Source organism: Choloepus didactylus, chromosome 18 (genome assembly GCF_015220235.1).
Source record: "Choloepus didactylus isolate mChoDid1 chromosome 18, mChoDid1.pri, whole genome shotgun sequence".
NCBI classification, from domain to species: Eukaryota; Metazoa; Chordata; class Mammalia; order Pilosa; family Megalonychidae; genus Choloepus; species Choloepus didactylus.
Window position 1 is genome coordinate 15,775,500 of NC_051324.1, and position 16,829 is coordinate 15,792,328.

Below are 16,829 nucleotides of genomic sequence, written 5' to 3' on the forward strand. Positions count from 1 at the left end.
ATCTTCCTGAGTAATAAGACAAATATTTCTTTTTTTAAGCAGTCAGAAGGCAATGTTCCTGACCCTGATCCAACAGTGCAACTCCTCCAGCCAACTGTATTGTGTACTTTGGGTAACAGAAGGCATAGGTCACCATTTTAAGCAGGAAAGCACCTCACAAATCACCTTACAAGCTCCTCTCACCAACACCTCATGAATGTTTAAAAAGTACATGAGGTAAAGTGGTGGAGTCAGGACTAAATGAGTTAATATACATAAAGCGCTCAGAACAATGCCTGGTACATAGTAAACAAGACATGACATTGTTATCATCGTCATCATTACACTGCATGGAAGGTCTAGAAAGATACACTCCTACAGTTCAAACTGATATAGTGTTGTCAAAGAAAAAACTGCACGAGACGATGTAAAGCAGGCAAGGATGAATTTATTGGGGGGCGGGGGGGGGGGCTACTATGTCTGAGACAGTAGAACTCATAGAACTCAACTCTGTCAAAAAGCCCTGGAAGATAAGGGGATAATCAATGGGGTGGGTGGGGGATTTACTGAGGTTGTGATTAGGCTGGCTTGGTCTGGAATGTTTCCCTTTGCAGTAGTTAGGCCGCCTGGATTCTAAGGGCTGGGAGAGAGGAGGAGGGAGATAAGGAACAGCCTCCTTAGGAGCCTCTCAGGCACCTGGGTAGCCCAAAGGCTGGGGTGAGGTGAGAGGGAAAGGGGCAGGGGAGGTCCAGGCAAGACTGATGTTTAGAATAATTAGCGTCTGAAGTTGTCTTTTTGCCTTTCTTCCCCCTGCAGTCCAGAGTTGTTTTTCTCTGCAGTCCTACAGCTGCAAAATTGGTTCAGGGTAGTCAGGACCAGGGAGAGACAAATAGAGGCCCCCAAGGAGTGAGGCTGGCAGCTTGGTCAAAAGGAAGAAAACCAGTCTCTTGTCAGTGACATGGGAATGGGCCAGGTAGTTGTCAAGAGAGACTAGCTTTTATACATTATACACAAAACAAGAATGCAATCATGCATTACTTGCATAATTTAAAAATTTAAGGGATAAAGTTCAAATTTCTTAGCCTGATGTTACCAGACTTCCAAAACCTGACACCCTATCCCCTCCATCCATCTGACCTCTTACACAATGGGCCCAGTTCTCTGATCCACGCTCGATTCTTTACCTTTGCTCCTCCGGTTTCCCCTGCCCCAAAATGGTTTTCGCCATCCATCTCTGCCTACTGACATCCACTGTTTGTTTTCTGAAACAGAAATCAGTTACAATGCAGAGAGACTCTAGATGACAATGATTTAATTAATGACAATACAGTGATGTATGCCATAATGGAGCTCCTCCTGTACAAATCACTAAAGATGTCAAATTCTTCTTTCCTTAAGTTTCTCAATTCCTTCCCCAAAATTCGGTACCTCCTCTAGACTACCATGGGAACCGCCCTCCTTCTTCCTTAACCCGGGGACACCTCTCACTGTGGAGTAATGGTCTCCGCGAGCACCACCAGCCTGTGAGCAACTCTTCGGAAGGACCGGTGTTGCTGATGATGCAGCTACAATTTATTCAGCAATTCATTCAGCCAGTGAATTGGCAAACTTTTAGGGAGATACCATTATTCCCAAGGCAGAGATCCTCGGAGGTCTGCCTCTCCCAACTCCATACATTATTCAGAGATTCAGAATATTCGTGAGGTCAGGGTTCACCGAGTACTGGTCGGACTTGACCTTCTCCGCAGAGCCAGCCTTGGCTCCCAAGGCCAAGGATCCCTTAGGCCTCTGGGACTCGCCACACTCCTACCAGGTTCTCCCAGCCGCTGCCTCGGCCCCCACCCAAACCAAGATCACCTATCCAGAGAAAGCAATCCTGACAAGTAGGCACCAGTTTCCGCTCCCGGGAGCGCGTGCAAAGCAAGATCGCCCGCTGATTGGTTGCTCCGCACCCTCTCCCTCGACCATAGGCTGGGTGTGGGCGAGGGGGCGGGACATTGGAAGACCAGGGTTCCTTTCGCGTTGTCACAGAAACTGGGAAGCGCAGATCTCAGTTGGGAGGTGGGAGGTGGGTTGAATGGATAAGGAGATGGGGGCCCTGCCCCCGCCCCCAGCCTCTAATTGACTACAGCATAGACCCTCTGCCTTCGGAGGAGCTCAACAGTGGGCTCAAGGCCTGGCTCTCACGCTACCTCCTCTGCCTGGAGAGCCCCCAGGTCACCCCTGCCCGTTTACGTGCCCTTTTTTTTTTTTGAAGAACTGGTTTAAACTTTAGTGTGGGCTACAAGGCCTTACATGATTTCACCCCAGTCCGCCTCTCCGATGTCAGCTTGTACCACAATTTCCTTTTCTACAGCAACACTGGCTTTCTCATGAAAAAGGCCAAATAAGATGGTTTTCCCCAGATACAGGACGCCGCCTTCTCGTCCGCGATTTGTCTCAGCCCGCTCGTCAGCTCCTCCGAAAGCCTTCTCAACACCCAGTCTAAAGTGGCCACCCATCCTGTCCCTCACTATCACACTGTCCTGTCTACTTCCATCATGGCACTTTCCATCCTGACTTTGTTGTTTAGGTTGACTGTTGGCCTCCTTAAATAAGACAAGGATCTCTGTCTTATTCACCTCTAAACTCCAGCGCCTAGCACAGTCCTTGACTTTGTATACAGGTGCCCAGTAAATATTTGTTGAGTGAAGGAATAAATAAATGGTCCCCCCAACCTTCTCCATACACACACACACCCAATGCCACAGGCCTGACATGCAATAAAAATGAGTGTATCTTTGACGACTGACAGAAGAATTTAATGGTTTCTCATGCGCAGTCATCATTGCTGGAGTCATTGAGGTCTGTATTAGCTTCCCTACAGAGAAGGTAAAAACCTAGATGCAGTTGGATAAACAAGCAAATCCTCCTCGATACAAGGGTTTCTGTGAGTTTCTTCCTAATTTTTACATTTTTTTAAAGACTTGCCAAATGAATTTTCGGGGAAAAGTGCTTTGAGGCAACAGATCTTGGTTTCAGGATCTGAAAGCCTGAGCTGCCATGAAGCATAGGTAATTCATTAACCCTGTGACCTCAGGCAAGTCATCTTAGCATTCTGAGCCCATTTCCTTGTTTGAGATCCTGTTTGTGAAATGCGTTTGCCATTTGCTGGTCCCCTGCTGCTTTTCAGGCTTCAGTTTTCCCTCCTTCCATGAGGAGGTTGGAAAAAAATTGGTGTGTTTTGAAGTACGTTCCCTGGAGCCCCCTGGGGAATGCTGCTGTAGGAAAATATGAATGGGGTTTTATTCCCCAACTTCCTGCTTTGGCAAAAGCAGCAATCAAAAAAAAAAAAAAAAAAAAAAAATCCCTCTAATTTTTACTTACTCACATTTCTCCTATAAGAGTTTGTTTGACATGGGGTTCTGGTGGTAGAAAGCATTTAAAAAGTGTGATGGGTAGTGGGCTTCTGGGCTAGGTGTTCAGTCTCTGCGATGGAGTTATCAGTCAGAATACGGTCCCATCTAAATGTCAGAGGACCGAACAATGGCTTAAACAAATAGGGGCTTATTTTTCTCACTAATGGGAAGTCTGGAGGTAAGTGGCTGCTGCTTTTATTTTGGGGCTGCTCAGGGTCATGTCCAGCATCTCTGTGCTTCTTTTGGCCTTTCCTCATAGTCTCTAGAGGCTGCCACAGCTCCAAACACATCACCATTTTCAAGGCAGAAAAAAAGGGAGTAATGGACAGCACCAGTGAGTATACAAAAGCTTTCCCAGAAGCTCCCCCATTCCCAAGCAAACTTCTGATTTTGCATCCTTAGCCGGACCTGAGTCACATAGCCACCTGCTAGCTGCAAGGGAGGCTGGGAAAGTATTTTACTCTAGCCTCCATAATGGAGGTGGGCAAAGGAGATCTGGAGGGTGGGCATGGCTTAGGTTAGGCAGCCAACAGTGGAACACTGTCTCCTCCTCAGGTCACTGTGTATGGCTGACCATCCCAAAACATGGAGCCAGGGGCTATACAGGGGCCTCAGCCCTTTGCTGACAGGATGTATCCCCAAAGGTGCAAGGAGGTACAAGAAGTACCTCAGTTGCAGGGTGCATAGGAAACCCAGAAGCCAGGTCAGCTCAGCATTGATTTCATAACTTCCCTTAGCTCTTCTCTTTTACACACGAGAAGCCAAGTTCCTGATTGTGCTTCCTCAGTATGAAAGACCCCATTCAATATCTGCTTAGGACCTGAGGTTACCAAATGGCTTCCAAATGCAGAGGCAAAGAGTAGAGTTTAGATCAATTTCTAAATCTGACATCAAATCACTGTGAGCAAGTTATTAACTCTGCCCTGGTTCCTCCATCTAAAAATTCCTCCTTGCTACTAAACAGTAGCAAGGATTTAGGATGGAAGCTCTGGAGTCAGCCTGCTTAGGTCTGAATCCTATCTGTGTGACCTCCACCAAGTCTCAGTTTCCCCATCTGTCAAATAGGAGTGTCACCAGTGTCTAACTCATTGTAAGCACTCAGAACATGTTAGTGGTTATAATTATTGAAATTATCAACATTATACTTGTCACGGCCCAAGAGGTCTTTCGTAGCCAAAGGACTAAAGAAAGCACCGGACACACTCTGAGACATGAGCTTTTATTATAGGGCTCATCTACAGGGTGGGGAAGTCAAGCCATGTTGCCCTGAAATCAGGAGCTTCCCTGGATGGATTCAGGAGCTGCTCTGAATGGCGGCCAGTTCGGAGCACAATGTGGAAATAGTCTGCCCTTTGAGGGGCTGAATAAGCTGGTTATAAGGACTCAACATTCCAGTGAGTATGAGAGCATAAAGCAGGGAGCAGGGTCATGCAATGTAGGGAGGAATTGATTGTAATCAACAGGGAGGAGGGGAGGATTATAGAGATAATAGTATCTCAGGGAGTCTCAGGGAGGAGGTATTTTTGGGTATAGATTACAGTTAACATCTGATATTACAAGGAGAATAGGTCCTAGGTCAAACAAACAGCTGTGTGCAGTTTTTTGTTGTTGTTGTTGTTGTTTTAATTTTTATTTTGAAATAAATTCAAACTTAGAGTAACAGTTGCAAAAATAATACAAACCCCATACACAGAACTCCAGCATACCCCAAACCTCTTCCACCGATACCCCGATCTACCAACTTTAATATTTTGTCACTTTACCGTTTCTTTCTTTCCATCCCTCCCTCCCTGTCTATCATACATCATCTATTGCTCTGCCTTCTGAACATATGAGAGCAAGTTGCACATATCCTTGAACAAATAATATAATTCACATATACATTTCCTATGAACAAGAATATTCATTTATGTAATCACATTAAGTGTAGTTAAGTTCAAGAAATTTAACACTGATATAAAGCTTACATTCTATATTTCATTTTTTTATGTCCCAATTGTGTCCTTTTGAGCCATTTCTCCTCTATTCTTAGATCTCATCCATGATCATCTATGGCATTTAATTGTCATTATCTATTTAGACTGTCTTTTTTTTCATTTGTGGAAACATACATACAGCATAAATCTTCCCATTCCAACCCCTCCCAAGCATTCCATTTAGTGGGATTAATCACATTCACAATGTTGCAATGCCATCACCTTTCTACTATCCATTACTAGAAATTTCTCTTCACCCCAAACAGAAAACCTACACTCATTTCTTATTAACTCCCCATTGCCTCTTCCCCCACTTCTCGTAACCCATACTCTACTTTTCAGCTCTATGATCATATTCTCTGATACTTTCTTTGTGTTTACAGTGGGGCTTAAATTTAACATCTTAACTCTGTAACAACCTTGTTTTCTTTGATACCAACTTAACTTCAATAGGACACATAAACTATGTTCCTATACTCCTCCATTCCCCCACCTTTATGTAGTTCTTGCAAAAATTACATATTTTACATTGAGTCCAAAGCCACTGATTTATCATTACAGTTTATGTATTTTAGATCTTGTAGGAAGTAAATAGTGGTGTTACAAATAAAAAATACAGTAGTATTGGTATTTATATTTACCATGTGACCTTAATGGAAATCTTTATTTCTTCGTGTAGTTTCAGTCAATTGTTTAGTGTCCCTTCCTTTCACCCTGCACAGTTCCCTTTAGCATTTCTTATAGGACTGATCTACTGGTGATGAAGTCCCTCAACTTTTGATTATCCAGGAATGTTTTCATCTCCCCCTCATTTTTAACCTCCAGGCGTTTGTGAATTTTCTAAGTCTCTGCTGGTTATTGACTTCTATTTGTATTCCATTGTGGTCAGAGAATGTGCTTTGAATAATTTCATTTTTTTTTTAATTTATTGAGGCTTGTTTTATGTCCCAGCCTATGGTCTATTCTGGAGAAAGATCCATGATCACTAGAGAAGAATGTGTATCCTGGTGATTTGGGATGTAATGTTCTATATATGTCTATTAAATTTCTCTGTATCTCTCTCTTCTTTCTTTGTTTCTCTGTTGGTAGGGCTCCCTTTAGTATCTGAAGTAGGGCAGGTCTTTTATTAGCAAAATCTCTCAGCATTTGTTTGTCTGTGAAAAATTTAAGCTCTCTCTCAAATTTGAAGGAGAGTTTTGCTGGATAAAGTATTCTTGGTTGGAAATTTTTCTCTCAGAATTTTAAATATGTCATGCCACTGCCTTCTCACCTCCGTGGTGGCCGCTAAATAGTCACTACTTGGTCTTATATTGTTTTCTTTGTATGTGATGAATTGCTTTTCTCTTGCTGCCTTCAGAATTTGCTTCTTCTCTTCAGTATTTGACAGTCTGATCAGAATATGTCTTGGAGTGGGTTTATTTGGATTTATTCTATTTGGAGTTCGCTGGGCATTTATGCTTTCTGTATTTATATTGTGTAGAAAGTTTGGGAAGTTTTCCCCAACAATTTCTTTAAATACTCTTTCTAGACCTTTACCCTTCTCTTCCCTTTCTGGGACACCAATGAGTCTTATATTTGGACATTTTATTTTATCTATCATATCCCTGAGATCCATTTCGATTTTTTCAAAATTTTCCCCATTCTTTCTTTTGTTCTTTCGTTTTCCATTCTGTGGTTCTTGAGGTCACTGAGTCATTGTTCAGCTTCTTCTAGTCTTGTACTATGAGTATCCAGAATCTTTTTAATTTGGTCAACAGTTTCTTTTTTTCCATAAGATCATCTATTTTTTTATTTACTCTTGCAATTTCTTCTTTATGTCTTTCTAGGGTCCATTATATCCTGTGCCATGCTCTTCTTCATGTCCTTTATATCCTGTGCCATGCTCTCATTGTTTATCTTTAGTTCTTTGATTAATTGCTCCAAGTTCTGTGTCTCCTCTGATCTTTTGATTTGAGTATTTGGGTTTGGGTTATCCATATCGTCTGGTTTCTTCATATGCTTTAAAATTTTCTGTTGTTTTTGGGCTCTTGGCATTTGCTTTACTTGACAGGGTTCCTTTAGGATATGAAGGATTATTCAGACACCAATCTCTAATTTGTCAGATCTACAACTTGGTGGCATACACTTTCTCTAACTAACCAGCAGATGGCATCTGCAAGCCACCTATTCCCCTCAAGTCAGTTCTCCCCAACTTTGTCTTTGTGGTGTGTGGGTGTCTGGTTCTTGTGGGGTCCAATTGGTGTACCAAGTTTGGGTGTGTTGTTGGTGCTGTCCGCCCTGAATGTGGGGTGTGTGTCTGAGCAGTTAGGAAGGCAGGGCAACTTTAATAATCAAACCTCCCAGGTGTTGCTGGGGATTTAAGGCTGTTGCAAGAGTAAACCTTCATTTCAGTTTCGCCACAGATTGTCTCTGCTGCTGACCCACAAGTCCTTGGTATTGGCGTATGGTCCCTGGGATTTCCAAGTGGGTCCCTCTTCCAAGCTGTGCCCTTCTAGGGCCTCTGCTGAGGGAAGGCTGTGCTACATCACAAGTACATGCCATCCCTCAAGGGAAGCCCTGGGCCAACGGGCCGTGTGGGGGTGTTCCAAGCCTGCTATAAAGATGGCTGAATGGGGCATGTTAATTTCCCCCTTTTGGTACAGCTCCGCCTTCCCAGCTCCAGGACAATTAGCTGTGGGTGCACAAAAGGCTATTATCCTCGCCCAATATTGTGGTGTGTGCACAGTGTTGCCGAAACACTTCCCATCACACTGGGTCCCTTGGCGCGGCTCTGGGCTGTGGCTCTGGTACCGGGCTGGAGCATTCCCAGCCCACCGGGAAGATGGCTACAAGGGGCATGGTTTTTTCCCCTTTTGGCTCACCTCTGCCCTCCTCACTCCAAGACAACTAGCAGTGGATGCGTGAAAGGCTATCTTCCATGCCAGATATTGAAGTGTTTGCACAGCCCTTTCCTGCTGCGCTTCACTGTGTGGTTCTCTCTGCTGTATTTGCAGCTGCTTTTGGGTTTTTTTTAAAAAAGAACTAGTCCGCCTCCAAACGCCAACCCACGGCTTCCCCACACCACAGCATGGCTGCCAGACATTCAGCAGGCCCACTCACTTGTTTCAGAACACAGACTCCTGGTTTCACCAAGTGCACAGTCCCTGTGGATTTAGCAGACCTTGTCCAGCTGGTGCATCACTGGAACTGGTGTTCTGGGTCATTTTCTGGCCTCTATCTAGTATTTTTCACAGAGGTGTTTTTTTGCCCTGTCTCTCCTAGCCGCCATCTTAGGTCTGTGTGCAGTTTTCAAGACACTTGGGGGCCAAGGGTTCACACAATACTTGTCTTCCTCAGTTTTGGTTTGGGGTGGTAATGTCCTTTATAAGGATCCACAACCAATTCCTCACTGTCTTGAATCCCCTTGCCTTGGTGTATTCTGAGTCACTGCTTGGAATGCCCTACCCCTACCCCTTCTACCCAGCAGACCTCTCCTTCTCCATCAGTATCCCACTCCAGGGTAGCCTTCCTGCTCCTGTCCCATGCTGGCCACCAGCTCCCTTGGGCTCACAAGAGCGCTCTGCCCAACTGGCTCACCCACTCGTTGGGTCAAGCAGTCATGTTAGTGAGTTATGACTCTTCTGGATGGCAGCCACAGCAAACCACTGGGAGTCATTTAGCAGAAAGGAGAATGCAGTATAAGGATGCTTGAGTGTCTCGCAAACCCAGGACCTCAGAAACCACCTGGAGCTGAAGGACCAAGAGCTGCAGGGTATGCTCACTGTTCTCCTTTCTTTTAGTGCATTGCCTTCATTTTTTTCTGCAAACTGGCTTTCTGCTTCTAGTCCATATAACAGAAAATGGCTGTCATCCACTGCTCCCCCTCTATTCAAGAGAGCAGCTAGGTGGAACTGAAATCACTTCATCCCAATTCCAGATTCCTCTGGAGAACAGCCTGTTGACTCAACTTCCATCAGCTGCTCATCCCCCAGACAGTTGTGGGAAGGAGCAGGACCAAACTGTGTGAAGATGGTGGGTCCCACTGAGGCATGCAGATGGAGAGGGACACAGGAATATGTGAGAATCACGGCTCAACCCAGTTGGTGTCCACAGGCTCACTCTTTGGTCTCTGTTGCCAAGAAGTGAGTTTCTCCAGGGCTGAGAGCTCGTCTCACTCTTCACTGAATTTGCCCCAGTATGGTTCCTCCAAGGGACAGCAGTCACCAAATGTACTGAATGCATAGATTCTTTCCACATTTTTTAAAAGCACTTATTTTAAAAAGTCAAATTCTGGCACTTCAAATTGTGATCCCTACCTATCAGTGGTCCTGAAGTCATTTTGGTGAGTTGATTGACCAGCATTTAGTTTAACGATATAGAAGAATTAGAATTCATCCATGTATTTCATTCAACCAACACTAGGTGGCACTTACTATTTGGTAGGCACTGTTGTGCTTTACAAATGTTAATTCATTTAATTTTCATAACTTCCCTGCAAGGCAGGTACTACTAGAAATGGAAGCTCAAAGAGGTTAAAATAACTTGCTTAAGTTGGTAAGTTGCAGAGTCAGGATGTGAACCCAGGCAGTCTGGTTCCATGCTGCCTCTCTTACGTGTAATAAGGTTCAATATTATTTCAAGAAACTTTGGTTTCAGCCACAGATATGCACACATCACTTATGTGTGTGTGTGTGTGTGTGTGTGTGTGTGTGTCCTTATGACTGAAGCCATGTCATAAGACATATTCTCGTTGTAGCTCATGGTCAAAAATGTTTGAAAGCCATTGCCTCAGGGCCCATAGGAATGAGCCTGGAAGCCCAGGGAAGGGAGGCAGGGAGAGGGGAGGTGGCTCACTGGCTGTGATCTCTGCCACATTTGAGTTCCTCAGCATTTATGCAAAGGATCCCAGCAACAAATCAGGCAACACCCTGAGCTTTCTCGGGTCTGGGGGCCGGAGCAGCAGAGGTGGCCCTGTGGTCTGTCCAATGGAGACTGTAAAGGGAGGTGGACAAACACTGAGCACCTGGAGAAGGTCTACCACTGCCAGTGCCTCTTCTCAAGACCCTTGAAAATGGATGTTGGAAAAATCATGTCGGTGTAAATACCAGCCCCGAACTGGCATTCACCAGCCAGAGCTGTGGCAGAGGGTGACTTCTGTCACTTAATCATGAACATGGTCTGTCTTGGAATTCTGGATCCGGGCCCTTCTGGATGTGACTAACAGACCTTCTAGAATGAACTTAAGTAAGAAGGGGTGATTTACAGTGGGTCAGGGGAGAGTGGGACACTGCATGGAAACCAAGGGCCAGGCAGGCGGAGGAATGTTGGGAACAAGGGGCTACAGGGCCTGGATTGTGGCCAGGAGCCAAGGTGGTTCCTCCCTCTCTGGGATCCCCATTTCTGGGGAGTCTCTTCCCTCCATTTCCCTCTCTCTCCTGACCTGCATTCTCTGCCCATCTGGGCACATGGCCATTGATGGCCATCCTATCTCAGCTGCCTAGTTTACCTTCCTCCACCCAAGGAATGACTAGAGACTAAACAGTAGCTCTGAATCTCAGTCTCAAATTCCCAGGAAAGAAAATCTGATTAGCTCAGCTCAGTGCTCAGATGTAGTTAGGGACCTGAGGAAACATCGTACTAACAGACCTCTGGGGGGTTACTCTTGGAGAGGGTGTAGGGGGGTGTTGAAGAAGAAGAAGCATGTCATGGGCTGGGAAGACATCCCAAAGCATCTACTGCAGCTCTACTGGAAGCAGCATGTGCTAGGATGGCTCTTAGTAAGCACAGTTGAATTCAAGAGTTTGAATATCAGCAAGAAGTTACCCTGTTGTCTCCTTCACATTCAGAAGCAATGCCCCCTGAAATTTCTGGTTCCAGCAGAGCCACTCATCTTTTCTTCAACATATATTAGTTAAGGTTTTTCTGGGAGCAAGCATCAGAAACAAACTTTGGTGACCTCAAGCCAAAAATGAGAATATACTGGGCATCTCATAGAAAGAGTTGAACCACCAAATCTCAGCCTGAAAGGACCCAGGTCCACTATAAAGGCACAGCTTCTGGAGTCTGTGGTCTTCCTCTCCAAAGGGGGAATGGGCATGGCTCACACTGGTCACCCCCAGTCTCTGTGTGTTTTGCAAGAGGCAGACTCCAAATGGCCCAGCTTGGGTCAATCAGCGATGGCAAGGGAGGGCAAGTCATGTCACACAGAAATGCATGTGGAGTCCCGGTGTGCTGGGGTGTGGGTCTCAAAAAAGAATTTATCTGGGGGGCTGAGAAGTTAGCTCAAACCAGGGTGGGAAGATCCCTGAGTGTGGGGCCAGGAGTCCAGCTTTATCAGTACCTCCAGGTGACACTGGGCAAGTGGCTTTTCCCCATTCTTCTGTGTGAGCCTCTGTCTCCTCATCTATAATTTGGGACAGTTGGAATGAATGACCTCCATGATCCCAAGCAGCCCTCTTAGTAATGACATTCTCTTTCTCTAGCACCCGCCATCCAGTATCTAAACCATTTAGATTTTCCCAGAAGGTTCTGAGATGTTCAGAAATGAGAAATACAACTCAAGGACCAGATTCTCAGGAATGTTCTGCAGCTGTCCTAGACGTCAACCCCTTCCACATATTGCTCACAGGTAAAATTTATTCCAGGACTCCAAAATACCAAGGCTTTTTTTTTTTTAGAAAGAATTAAAACATTTGTTGGGCATAAATATATTACGTATACACTACAGATGCAGTTGGGTATTGTGCCGGTTTGAATGTATTGTATCCCCCAAATGCCATTATCTTTGTGGTCTTCTGGGACAGACATTTTGGTGCTGGTTAGATTTGCTTGGAATGTGCCCCACCCAGCTGTGGGTGTTGACTTTGGTGGGATACTCCCATGGAGGCGTGACCCCACCCATTCAGGGTGGGCCTTGATCAGTGGAGCCATATAAAACATGCTGACACAAAGAGACTGAATGGAGTGCAGCTGTGAATGACGTTTTGAAGAAGAGCAAGCTTGCTAGAGAGGAATGTCCTGGGAGAAAGCCATTTTGAAACCAGAACTTTGAGCAGACGCCAGCCACGTGCCTTCCCAGCTAACAGAGGTTTTCCGGATGCCATCGGCCATCCTCCAGTGAAGGTACCCGATTACTGATGTGTTACTTTGGATACTTTATGGCCTTAAGACTGTAACTGTATAGCCAAATAAACCCTCATTTTATAAAAGCCTATCCATCTCTGGTGGCTTGCATTCTGCAGCATTAGCAAACTAAAACAGGTATTATGTATGACATAGTATTTGCAAAATCTATATATTAAAATTGATACGGCAGTTTTAATACATTGTATATGAAATAGTCTAAAGTTCATAATACAGAAAAACTGATTTTTTTTTCTTCTAAAGTTGAACAGCTTGGAATGTATATCCAACAGTGAGGTAAAACATTTGTCTTTCAATTTAATGAACTGTGCAAGGATAACATTCAAACACATTGAAATAGGGCACTTTTCAATTTTGACATGAATACTGAATTACGTAGCCAATAAAAAAAGATTAGAAAATGCCAACATTTCAAGTTGATAAGAACAAGGCAAATAATATGGGGGAAAAATCTTTTTAAAAAGTTTTCTTTTTAAATAATTTCTTTGAGGACAAGTGGCAATTTGCTTCACATGACTGGAATTTCTTGTGCTAGGGATGAGAATACCGAGTTTTCGTCACTGGTACTTGGGAGACTGTGAGAGAACAGGGGGCATTCCAGCTTGAGAAATAGGCAGCCTTTGACCTGGTTTGTAACTGACGTGTTAATCTTTCTGTTAGCATAAAGCCATCCTTTCCTTCATTTTAATTGTCTCAATAAATTTAAGAGATGATAACTTCCCCCATTAAAGAGTCTTCGTACCTAACTAAGATCTTCCTTTTAAATGCTGTTTATTATCTAAAGAATGCAATGGAAAATATTTTATAAAGAAATTGTCTTCAAGGATTTCAAGGAACATGCCAAGGGCTGACAGCCACAGTTCTCAAACAAGGCTCAAACCAAGCTATCCGGTTCCTCATGGTGACTTCCTTATGTGATTGGTATAAAGGTACAAACAACAATAAAGATATTGACGAGATTTTGTTATTTGGAAGGCATACAGGTTCTAGCATTCTGACTGCCACTTCCCTTTCTGGGCTTCAGTTTTCCCCACCGTGCAATGACTGAGATGGACGAGAAATTTTTCAGAGTCTGTGTTCACAGCTTTACAGTTTATGCCTTCTAAGACACACTTATTTTTCAATGCCATAGGCTGATCTGAAAGAAATCAACTTGGGAACTCACAATGTCTACTGTGGGCACTCGTAATAAACGGAGAGATTTTTCACTATTTCTGCTCTGTGCTCTCAGTTTTTTAGTCCTTGGGGCAGAGTGTGTACCATCAGAAAGCAGAGAATATTTTTCTTTTCAATGAATAGCTTAATAGAAGCTGAGCTCCTTTAAAATTAAGGTAACACTTCTTGACTTCTCCCAGTACTCTATCAAAACTGCTTTTGGCAAAGTGTCACTGGTGGTTTCCTAACTGCTGAATCTAATGAATGCTTTTCCGTTCTTACCTGATTCTCTGGAGCATTTGACTACCGACTGCCTGTCAAATGCTCTTCCACCTCCGCATCTGTGACCCCATGCTTTCCCGGCTCCCCTCCGGCCTCTTCAATGCTTCCTTCCTAGTCTGCTTGTGTGACTCTGCTCGGACATGTCGAGCCTGGACTTGTTGGTGTTCCCCACAGCTCTGGCCCAGCCCCTCTTCTCCATACACTCCAAACTCCCGTGCTCTTCCCTGGCTCCAACCACCGCCCACTTCTCTGCTGATGGCTCCCAGCTCTCTGGCTACAGCCAGACCTTCCTCCACAGGCCCCTCACACTCCACAGGTGAGCTTATTGCCCCCACTCCCACCCCTGCCATCCCCGCCCTCATTTTAGAAGCCCTTCTCCTCCTATATTCATCTCGGCAAATGGCACCACCCTTCGCCCTGTTACCCCAGCCAGAAACCTGGCAGTGTCCTGGATATCAGTCCCTCACCCTGTGTCTCTTAATCAGTCTCCTAGCAACATAACTCCTGCTGTTTCAAGTTTCTGGTTTTTTGCACAGGCCATTCCACCATCTGGACGTCCTTCCCACCCCTCCTCCACCATGCTGATTCCTACTCGTCATCCCCATCCTTCCAGGCTCAGCTCGGGAGGCCTCCTCTCCAGGTGTCCCCGATTCCCCAGTGCTGTTCTCGCCTCCATCACAGCACAGCGACCCTGGCCTGTAGCTCCGCCTGCCCATCTCCCTACAGTGCCTGCTACATGATAGGTGCCCAAAAACTGGGGTGAATTATTTTGAAATCTGTACTTTTTAAAAGAGCTGGTGCTACTTTTCAATGTTTTCTTTTTGTTCAAAACTAGTTTGTTGTTTTTTTTAAGCTTCTAAGCCAGATCTTAAACACCTTTGGTTTATTATGAAAACACCTGAAGTGCCAATGATTAATAAGGTTGCCTACCCAATTTAATTCAGATGTAGTCTCAGTTTTCAGACTTAAAGATTAGCTCATCCTTATCAAGTATTCATAACTCTTGGAGCAGAGCAACCTTTGGTAGCTAAAATTCTGGGGAATGCCAGGAACCTGCCCTGGATCACACCCCAGGGGGATGAGGAGCTGACTTGAACTGAGGCTGATTGCTGAGCCTGTGACCGTAACTGACCACAGAGCCTGGTTGCTTCTCAGAGCAGTATTCACAGGGAAGGCTTTCTCCAAAAAGGCTTCACACCCCATTCTCCCATCCTTTGGGAGAGTCCTCAACTGTGTTTCCACAAACTCTTAGGCCTTCCCCCTAAGCTAGGGAAGGGTATTACACTTGATCCCTTCAAGCCAGAGCAGAACACCCAGAGATTTCCCCATGGGCAGAGGGGCGGCTCCCACTTGCTTGGGAGGTGGGGTAGGCCTGCATATTTGCCCAGTGCTCTAAGAGGTGATGCCAACTAACTGCTTAATCAGTTCTGGGCACAGACCGGCATTAAGCCAATGGGGCTTCACAGAGGGTTTCTCCACCCCAGATTAGGAGCACCCCTGGCAACAGCAGATTCTCTCGTCCAAGGAGCACTTAGATTGTAAACCTCCTGGGGGTCAGCCCACATTCTATGCTGTCTTTGTGCTCTTGTGCCCCAAGGATTTGAGGAACACCAGAAATGGGAAGGGCTCTGAACCATCTAGCCCATTGTCATTCTTTACAGATGAAGAGACTGACGTCTAAGATGGGGAGGGTCTTTCCTGGCAGAGTCAGAACTAGGATCCAGCTCTCCTAACCTCCTCACCCCCGCCCTACCCCACCAGGTGTGCAATAAGCATTAGGAAACTGGATGTTAGCTCAGAGCGGCAGAAACATCTTTTGGGAAACAGCTCAGTATGTGAAAGGGCAAGAGATGGTAAGGCTGGCACTTTAGTGTTAGCAGAATGAATGAATGAATGAATGAGTAGTTTCCCAATGCAAAGTTCTTCCTTTGACAGTCACCCAGGTGTATTTCTGAGCTGCTGTGACTCAGTAGAAAGCAGCCAGCCATAAGCAGAGCTTATTTCTTTGGATAAGAAATAGTAACTACATGGAACCGGTTTTGGTGAAACCTTTTAAAGGGGTATGCAACCATTACACTAACTATAAAGATGACATAGCAACATGGAAAAGTGCTTACAATATAAAAGGAAGGAAATAATTACCCAAAGTTGAATCTATACCATGAGTTCAACTGTGTGGAAGTTATTCTTGTGTAGGGGTGGGAACTATTAAAAACGGCTCGTGTTTATTGAGCACTCACTTCCCCATGGGACAGGCTCTGTATGAAGCTCTTTACATGAGTTATCTCATTCGATCCCCCAATAAACCTAGGAGGTAGGTATTTTTGGAGAACCCGTGCTCAGGTGTATCTGGCTCCACAGCTCTTAACCACTGATTTGAATCTGGCAGAGGAATGGGAATATTTTTAAAAGTTTTTTTCCTTTACTGTTGCTTGAGTATTAAAAAAAAAAAAAGTCTCAATGATTATTAATTGGACCGGAAAGCAACCCCAAACTCACACTCTGTTTATATTAAGGAAAAATAAAAATCTGAAAGTCCTTACCACATGATGGCACTAAAGACTGTGCTCAACTGAGAGCCCAGGAACGCCTGCTGTCTTTTTCCCCAAGCTGGCAATTCTGAGACTCGCTACTGGGGCCTGAATACATAACAGACCCCTCCCTGCCCTTGCCACAGCAGTGCTGCCTGCTCCAGCCTCCCTAGCACGTGGTTCATAACTTCTGCCAGAGCCGCCAAACCTCCAGCTGACACAATGCCCACTGGTGCCCTCCTCCAACCAGAGAACCAGAGATGGCCCCACATGACAGCCTCAGAACCCCAAATGACAGGAACCCAGCTTGCCCTCTCCTCCACTACTACCACTCTGTTGAACTTTTAGGAGCTGGGAGGCCCCTTTGGCCCTAGGCTACCCCCTTC

General features: G+C 45.1%; 1 protein-coding gene across 4 annotated transcripts in view; it reads right to left on the reverse strand.

Moving 5' to 3' along the window:
• Window positions 1-450: 450 nt before the first annotated feature.
• Window positions 451-16,829, reverse strand: part of TEKT1 (tektin 1) — a 63,350-nt gene continuing 46,971 nt past the window's right edge. The window contains exons 7-8 of one of the 4 annotated variants that reach the window (XM_037808685.1): window positions 1,164-1,241; window positions 451-898 (exon numbers count right to left, since the gene is read on the reverse strand). In XM_037808685.1, coding sequence (XP_037664613.1) covers window positions 754-898; window positions 1,164-1,241 — 223 coding nt within the window. In that variant the 3' untranslated portion in view covers window positions 451-753. The remainder of the gene's footprint in view (window positions 899-1,163; window positions 1,242-16,829) is intronic. The other 3 variants (XM_037808681.1, XM_037808683.1, XM_037808684.1) reach the window with 3 other exon arrangements.